The 8,473-nt window shown below is 38.0% G+C and overlaps 1 protein-coding gene across 1 annotated transcript; it reads right to left on the reverse strand.

Annotated features, from left to right (window-relative positions):
• Nucleotides 1-49: 49 nt before the first annotated feature.
• UBXN4 (UBX domain protein 4) lies at nucleotides 50-7,946 on the reverse strand. The gene is made up of 12 exons (XM_010000377.1): nucleotides 7,834-7,946; nucleotides 6,963-6,991; nucleotides 6,013-6,131; nucleotides 5,294-5,456; nucleotides 4,819-4,921; nucleotides 4,304-4,358; nucleotides 3,996-4,160; nucleotides 3,199-3,326; nucleotides 2,350-2,452; nucleotides 1,905-2,036; nucleotides 1,369-1,577; nucleotides 50-655 (listed from the first exon to the last, which is right to left on the reverse strand). Exons 1-12 carry the CDS (start codon nucleotides 7,911-7,913, stop codon nucleotides 517-519), a joined length of 1,425 nt encoding a protein of 474 aa, XP_009998679.1. The 5' UTR covers nucleotides 7,914-7,946; the 3' UTR covers nucleotides 50-516.
• Nucleotides 7,947-8,473: the final 527 nt, after the last annotated feature.

The raw sequence follows: 8,473 nt of genomic DNA on the forward strand, positions 1-8,473 counted from the left end.
CCTTGTAACTAAACTACTTCAGAGGAACTTCACAGAGAAGGCAGTTATGTTTTCTGGAAAATAGTTTATTGAGTGCTTGGGAAATTAAAAACTACAAGGTTTTGCTTGCAGTTGCAGAAGCAAGAAAAAAGTTAAACATAAATTAGTTACCTGATTTGCTACTTATAGTGCTTCTGAAACCCTCATTTTAATCAGTCATTTCCTACCATGACCTTTATATTAATATCTGGCCCTTAAATTTATGTAGCAGTATATTTATAGATTAAAAAGTGCCTTTCTCTGGCAGTAGGGTAATGATTATGAAAGCTGATGGAAATTTTCAGTCTTTGCTTCTAGGCCTCAGCTACACCCCACTTGCTTTTTCTGACTTATAGAGACTTTATTCCATACTTCACTGCAGAAGTAAGAATTTTAAGTAAATCAGTCAGTGTAGAATAAGCCCCACTTGTCCATAATCAAATAAGGAAAAAAAAGAAAGAAAAAGCCAGAGACAGTGATTATTGCAGTTACTCAAAACTACATTTGTTGTGTAGAATTTCCATTCCAAGTATTGTTTTCATCTTCTCCATCATCTTGAGTCCTCAGTCTATATATTTTTCCTTCTTTTTTGAAGTCTTCCCCCCGCTTTTCCACTACTCGTTTCCTGACTGCTTGCCTAGGGTACAAAAGACAGTGAAATTTGAAAGTTTCCCCTGGTAATAATTATTTATTGCATTCACTTCTTGTGTAAATCATGCATCCTTCCTTAACTCTTATCCCCAGTAATCTTTAGCCCTTTGTTTCCTTGGGAAGCAATAACCAACTGAAAATGTCATTTAGCAAATGGACAAACTGACAGAATTTCATTTGCCCTGGAAAACATGACATTGAAAGGGGCTACAGTGGCTCTCCAGGTACAAGGGAGCTCTCTGGTTCTTGAACCATTACAAAACCTTAATTGTCAAAATCAGATCTCAGTTGCTTGGGTTTCTTGTTTAACAGTACCATAACAATCTGACATCTAATTTTTAAAATTTTTGTCTTCCAAATGGTATCAGCTCAGGGGAAACTCACATTTTTATTTGCAGCTGAATTCCCTATTCCTAAGTGACTGCAAGGCAATGCTTTTTCTGCTCTGTAATGGGAAGCTGAAGCAAACAATAAGGAGTTACTTAATCACACACATAAAAAACAAGCATCCAGTTAGAGCTGTCACGTAGTTTACCAGCCACCAGGTTATCCCTTTTAAACAGATGGAAGGGGTGGTGGCCAGAAACTGCAAGGAGAGGGCAGCAGTTAGAGACAGATACAGTTCAGTTCTCCACTACCTGATGAAAACAACTCCTGCAACTACTTTGAGAAACAGCTGCCCTGAACAGTTGTGGTTACCTGCTCTGCTCAATGCTGCCAGATGTTGAAGGATGTGAATGGTCTTGCTGATGAGCTGACCTCACAGCAGACTGTGAGGGGGGTGGACTTGTAAACAGAAAGTTGCTAATAAATCTCCAAACGGCTAAGAGAGGATACAGTATGGTGCCCAAGAACTTCCACAGATCACTGCCTGAAGCCTGAACAACAGAAGTAGCAGGTCTTCCTGCCTGGTGAGGAACACAAAGCAAAGTTGTCAGATATTGAAGTCCTGTAGACTGAATATTTCATACATAACTCAGAAGCAGCTCAACAGACACAAGAGAACTCCTTTGGTTACATATTAAGATAAATATCTATACCACCATTTATCTGCTTCGGAAAAAGTCCTCCAAATCAGTCCTGAAAAAGGTGAAACTAATTTTTCAATCTCTCCTAGACACAGAAAAGACCAAAATTCAAGCCAATTATCATGGCTGACTAATAGCAGATATACAGCTACAGTACAGCTGTTTGCAAGGAAACAGAACCCAGACAATCCAAAGCCCAACACCTACCGGCAGCAACACAACTGAAGCACTGGGTGCTAACTCTAGTTCCAGTAACTTCTTTCCATAATCTTCTTTGGTAAACTCCCTTCTGGGAAACATTGTCGCCAGTGAAAAGTTGCCATAAGCGTTACCAACTGTCTGTGAAAAAAGGACATTGGCACCTGTTCATTTTCAAACAACGGCAGGTTTGCCAGCTGAGTGCACCTTGCCATAGTGACCCGAGAGTTCTAATACAATCGATCATCTTCATATAAAGAAAGGAAGGGTTTTCCATATCCTACTATGTCTAGCTAATGACAAAGGCAGTTGGTGGCACTGGGAAAGGCTGCTACCAACACCCCCTTCAAACAAACAAAAAAAGCAGTTTATGACATTTCCATGATCAACTACTAGCTGATGATACACCAAGTTGTAATCAGCATGTAACTGAGAAAACGAAGCACCAGTTTACCTGTGCAGCAAACTGCCTCGCCTCTTCCAGCCGTGCTTCAGACGGGAACTGGTTAGTAAAGGAAGATCCATCTGGGAGGCGGAACTGAATCCTGGCTATTGCACTGCAGGACATGGATCAGGGTCAGTCAGTGTATGCACAGTTACAAACAGGACACAACTGAAAAGAGACTGGCCCTTCCTTCTTGACATCCACTTCTCAGATATGTATATATAGATAGATCTCTATATATATATCTCAATAAGATCCCCTCTTTGTCTTCTCTAGGCTAAACAGTGCCAGGTCATTCAGCCTTTCCTCATAGGACAGGTGTTCCCGTCCCTTAATCATCCTTGAAGTCTCCATTGGACACTCTCAAATAAATCCCTGTCCCTCTTGAACTGGGGAGCCCAGAACTGGACACAGTACTCCAGAATCCAAGCCAACTGTGCACACAGCCAAGCAGCTGGGTTGGCACTGTGCTCCCAGCTCAGTTCTGACCTCATCTGATCATTCTGTCTAGTCATTATCTATCACATTCTCAACCTATCTAGTTCCCTACCTAGCCCCGGTGTATGTGGTATTTAAAGACAGAAAAAGCTCTTCTCTAACTAAAATAACACAAAGAAAGGTTGTTAGTGTTTCATAATCAGGAATGACAAAAGGATGGAAGTTATCAGAGAACATAATATTAATGTAATTAACTACAAATAAATAATAAAGCAAGCCAACTTTTTAATGTCACTTTAAGCAGTTAAAAATTGTATCAATTACTAGATTAGGATGTGTATTATATCTCTTCAAAATTGATAGTAAGTATATTTACTTCTGTCCCCAAAAATATACACTTCTTTCTCTACAGGAACTCACCTTCGCTCCCGCTGAGATGCTTCTTTTCTGGCCTCTATTTCAGCCTGTTTAGCCTGGAGAGCTGCAGCTTTTGCAGCTTCTGCTTCTTCCTTTGATTTTGCAAAGCGAGCTGCTCTCTCAGCACGATCCTGTGAAAGGATCAAGCAGAAACCTTAGTTTTTATCATTAATTGTAACTTAATATTCAGTTCATTCAGAGTTGCAACCTACACTCAGTACCCAGCAAGGGGGAAAAGAGTAGTGCTGCAAAGAATTCTGTGGTGCCAAAATGCACCATCTCGTGTCATTAGCCATGGTGACACTTTTCAGTGAGTCACTTTCATGCAAATAGTTTTTCATAGCTGGTCTTCCCATGCATGTTTTACACTCCAATGAAGAGAAAGGGAAAACTGTTATGACAACTTACACCATTACAGTTCTAAGTGTTCTAGGCCAAAATCTAGTAAGGAGGCATTTCAGTTGTTACAAATTGTTTATATATATGTACACAGATAAATACAAACTTAGAAAAAAAATCCTCGCCATCACTGAAGAGATCAGTGTTCTCCTGCATGTTCCACAATTAATCATCCCCTTGCTTCTGTTCCAGAACTATGCTTAAATTGCAATCCTTTCTATGGTAATTCTCCACTTGACTCAAGCAGCATGACAGAAAAGTGAGTATATTCATTCAGATAGAAAAGATCATAATTCACACAAATGCACAAGCTTCGTTTTGTACACAGAAAATGCTACATAAACTCCAAACACATTAATTCTTACAATGGCCCTTGTGAGAGAGGCAGCAAGCTACCTTACCATTGCAATCTGCTGTCTGATCCGCTCTCTAGCAGCCTTCTCTTCTGCTTTTTCCCTGTTCCTTTCCTCTAACATGCGTTTCGTCAGTTCTTCCTCCTGCCGCCTTTTGTACTCCAACATTTCTTTACCAGTTTTTCTCCGTTCGATTTCTTTCTTAATTTCTCTCTGAATAAAAAGACATAAAACTGGAACCATGAAACTGCCTTGGACAAGAGTAAGACAACACTGAAGTCCACTTGCTTAAAAAGGAATTAAACAATCAAATAACAGTATAAAACTTTGGAAGTGGTTTTACATTTTTGTGTTACCTGTTCTTCCTCTTTCCTTTTCTCTTCTCGTCTTTCTTCAAGCTTTTTTGTTATTCTAAATTTAAGAATAAAATAAAAAGTCTTAAAATTGTAGTATCTGTTATTAACATTTTAAAATGTTAACAAAGCATTTGCAAACAGAAGGGAAGACATGAAAAGGGACGTAAAAAATCTAGGTTAGCACTTTATCACCCCAGTTTCAAGTGCTTTCAATGTTTTAAGTCCTTCAAAATTTTTGCAAGCACATTGTATTCAAGTTATATCAAAGTAAGAAGAACATCTTTAGTTTTCCAGACTAATTTAAATTTAAGAGTAATTTAAAAGCAGTTTTTACATTAACCCTAGTATTGTCACAGACATCTAAAGAAAAATAAGACCACATAAATGTTTGCCAAATGATAACAGCACCAAAAATTCTTTAATTAAGCCTGTTTGTTCAAAACCCCACCAAACAACAAAACTGCCTCCTGAGAAACAAATACAATACATTAGCAACTTAGCAAAAGAAGACTTACCTTTCTACTTTGAGTGTAAGATCATTCACAGGCTGAGCATCACTCACTTGTTCATCTGAAGAATTAGTGGCTTCCTGGCTTGCTTGACCTGAATTTGCTCCATCTTTGAGTAATTCACAAGAAAGCAATGCATAGGAGAAAAATAAAAGGTGTGTTTCTTCTAATAAAAAAATTACTATGCTCACTGACAGCCATAATTTGCACCTACTAGGTCTCAAGGAGATATGAGGGTCTGCTAAGTAGACTTCCTCCCGCCCCCTCAGTTTGGTTTTAGGTTACTAACCCAAAACTGAGCAGAATGACAAGTTATCCTTCCCTCTAGGCTTGCAAGAAGCATTCTGGGATACCCAAGTTTTTCCTCAAAAAGTCCACTCAATATATTGCCTTTTATGTACCATCATATAGCAACTTAAGGAAATGAAAACTATTTCAAAAGCCAATCAGCTAGTGTTTTTGTAAAAATACCAAACATTACCAGCAGGAGCTCTTATTGTCTCAGATGGAACAGCCCTGGGAGAGTCACAAAACTCTGCTGCTTTGGATTGTGTATTTTCTGGAGCACCATCAGACTGAGAGGAGGAACAGGGAGCAGATGACTGACTGCCATTTTCCAAAGGCTGCCCTTTTACTGTGTGCATCTAGGAAATGGGGGAATAAAACCGAGACTATTAAACTGCTGGTATTTTCCACAGGTTCAAAGGTCAAGACAAATATTTCTGGAGAATCAGCACTATTTAAAATACAAAACTAATTATCACACGTGGCTGAGTATGATGCAGTTTTTTCCTAATCTTAATCTTACACTTGAAATCAAAGTGATAAAACTACCTACATGTATATTATGTTCCATAGCATAATTTTATAAATCCACATTAAACAAACAACATTAAAAAAACATTTATGAACTGAAAGAGTAATTGCTATGTCATTCCAGTTTAGAGTTTGTGACATATTTCTTCAATACTGTAGGTTTCATACAGATGATCTAAAACAATCTATGAAACAAAAAATAACATAGTATTTCTACATAGTGTTTTCCATCATGTTCAATTTGTGCGCTCAATTTCAGTTAGCAGACTGTGCTGTCGGAGAACGAGTAATTCATCCTTCTCCAAGGCAAATGCTAAGGGCCAGGGACATCTCCTGTCCTGAGCACGTGACTGAAACAATGCAGTATCTTAGCAAAAGTGTTACCTGTTTAACTTTATGGATTCTGGTAACAAGCTCTTCAACAGAAACACTGCCAGCAACTACTTCCAAAGGGATCCCATTGTCTCCTATAAAAAAACTGGATGGAACGCACACTACAGGATCTGCACAGCAACAGTTAAGGGCAATAAATGACAGTTTATGAAGTAATTTTAAAAAGAACAGCAGAAGTTTATGGAGCAATATTCTATCTCCACCTGGCTGCCCACAGTCAATGTCAAGCGAGGAAGAAAAAAAGACATTCACAATAATACTGGAAAACATTATCTACAACTGATCGTATTTCTTCTTTTCTTTGAAATGGTTTATGCCAAAATATTTTTCTCCTACACACACATATCTGAGAACTGATTATGCTTTGACTTGGAAGCTTTTGTTTTAGTGTGAGACAACGTCTTATGTAGACAATAATGAAGTCTTTACAGCATTAAAAAAATCCAAGTTAAGGTTCTGGATTCCCTTTCAGTATCTCTAGGGTACCGAATTTCACAGCATCACACGGAATTCTTGAGCTATGTGCCGTGACCTACTTAAGGTAGGCAGATATTTACTTAACTTCATACCTGTGTATAACAGAATCCAGTCCACTACTTGTTCTTTCTCCCCTGAACTCCAGTGAGTAATTTAAAGCATTGCTTCTTTGTTTTCTAATGCTGATTATTTTGCTTACATAAAGCTTTGCATAATTTTCCATTTGGAGAATTACCTAGAATTAACATTAAAAATAACCCAACTTGTTTACTTTCTCTAAGAACTGACAGCAAGTTGAATACACAGATGGTATCTTCCCAACTACACAGTTTATTGCATATTTTTGTGCCATAAGTATTTCTAATAATATTGCTTGGAATTATGTGTCTTAAGAACAGTGTTAACTTGTAAAGAGCAATTATCTGTATTCATAATGTAGCACCTGAACTGATGTCAAAGGATACAAATTTGAGAAAACTGGAGGCATGCTTCACTGTTTGAAAGAAAAGATTCTTTTAGAAGGAGCAATCACTTTGGAACAACTTCAGATTCTCTTTCATCGTAAAAATAACTGTCCTACTACCACACACAAAACTATTTAAATACTTGAAAGAACACTAAAAGCAAATTTGCATTGCATCTTCTCATCAACATTTTGCGTAAGTGTCAACATGGTGATAATCCCTGGTTATCACAGTTGACTGCATAGGATTTAAGGGAACAGCGCTAAGAAGCAATCCAGGAAAAAGACATCTAGTTTATTGAGTGCAAATAATACAGTAAGTCAAATAAAACATCTATAAAAGATTTCAAAATACCACCATTTTGGGAAATGTCAATGTACTTTCTGCTCATGGATTAAAACACTTGAACATAACAAAAATAGCAATTTACCTAGGAACTTCAATGTTTCTCTATTCCATGTGTTACAATAGAGACAAACATATTTTCTCTAGGGCTTTACAGATTTTTATCTTTCTGAATTCATCAGAGTTTTTCAATTAATGAGGTAACTTGGCAAATTAAGAACTGCCTCAAGATTGTTTGCATTTTGTTTCCAGCTTTTTTACATAACTTTTGTGTCTCTTCCTGTTGCCTTGAGGACAGCCTTGAGCATTCTTTTACTAGCACTGAAATACACAATGAATATTCTGAAGAACACAACTGTAAATTTTGAAATTCTGAATTTTCTCAGGCTCTAGTGGCTTCAGGAGTACTGAATTCACTAATGCTCTGGAACCTTGAACTTAAACTAGCTGCAAGGACTTCAAAAGCCTCTTACTCTCATCATCAATGGAAGATTGTATAAGAGACAGAATTAGAATAGGATCAAACCTTTTAGTGTCGATTTTAATAGCAACAAAACCATCTGAGGCAGCTTCAGTCACCTTCTCATCTTCCCACCTTGCAGCCATCTCAGCAGATTGTTCATCCTCACCTGCAAGATACAGCACACGTGTGAAGATAAGCCAACAACAAATTGCTGTTTCTGGTGGGATTTTAGCTTTGCTTCAGTTGCTTGAAATCACCTTTGGAAGACACTCTTGTGATTACTTTCAAGTCAGTTTATAATTATTATTTTTTTAATAATCTGGAGACAATTCACTCCAGCTGATTAGGCTTGCTAACCAAAACAGCCTCCCAAGCCAACAAACGTGTAGCTTTCACAGTCACTGAACTGCACAGTGAGCTGGCCTATGGGACTGAACCACACAGATGGAACAGCAACAGAGGAACTGGAGGTGATGGTGAGTTTGCAGCCTGGCTTGATTGCATCATCTAATTACACAACCACCAAAGGGCCTCATTTTCATGTCACAAGGAGAATGCTTACACTTCAGTGTTGTGCTTCTACTCTCAAACTATGCAAGAAGATCCCAGAGAGGAAACCACTGCTTCTCCCTGACTTTGTGTGAGCTGCTAACATAGTAAAACTATCCACTGCTTAGTTCTCTTTATAAATTTAATTACATAT

This window comes from Chaetura pelagica, unplaced genomic scaffold (assembly GCF_000747805.2).
Source record: "Chaetura pelagica isolate M959 unplaced genomic scaffold, ChaPel_1.0 scaffold386, whole genome shotgun sequence".
NCBI lineage: Eukaryota > Metazoa > Chordata > Aves > Apodiformes > Apodidae > Chaetura > Chaetura pelagica.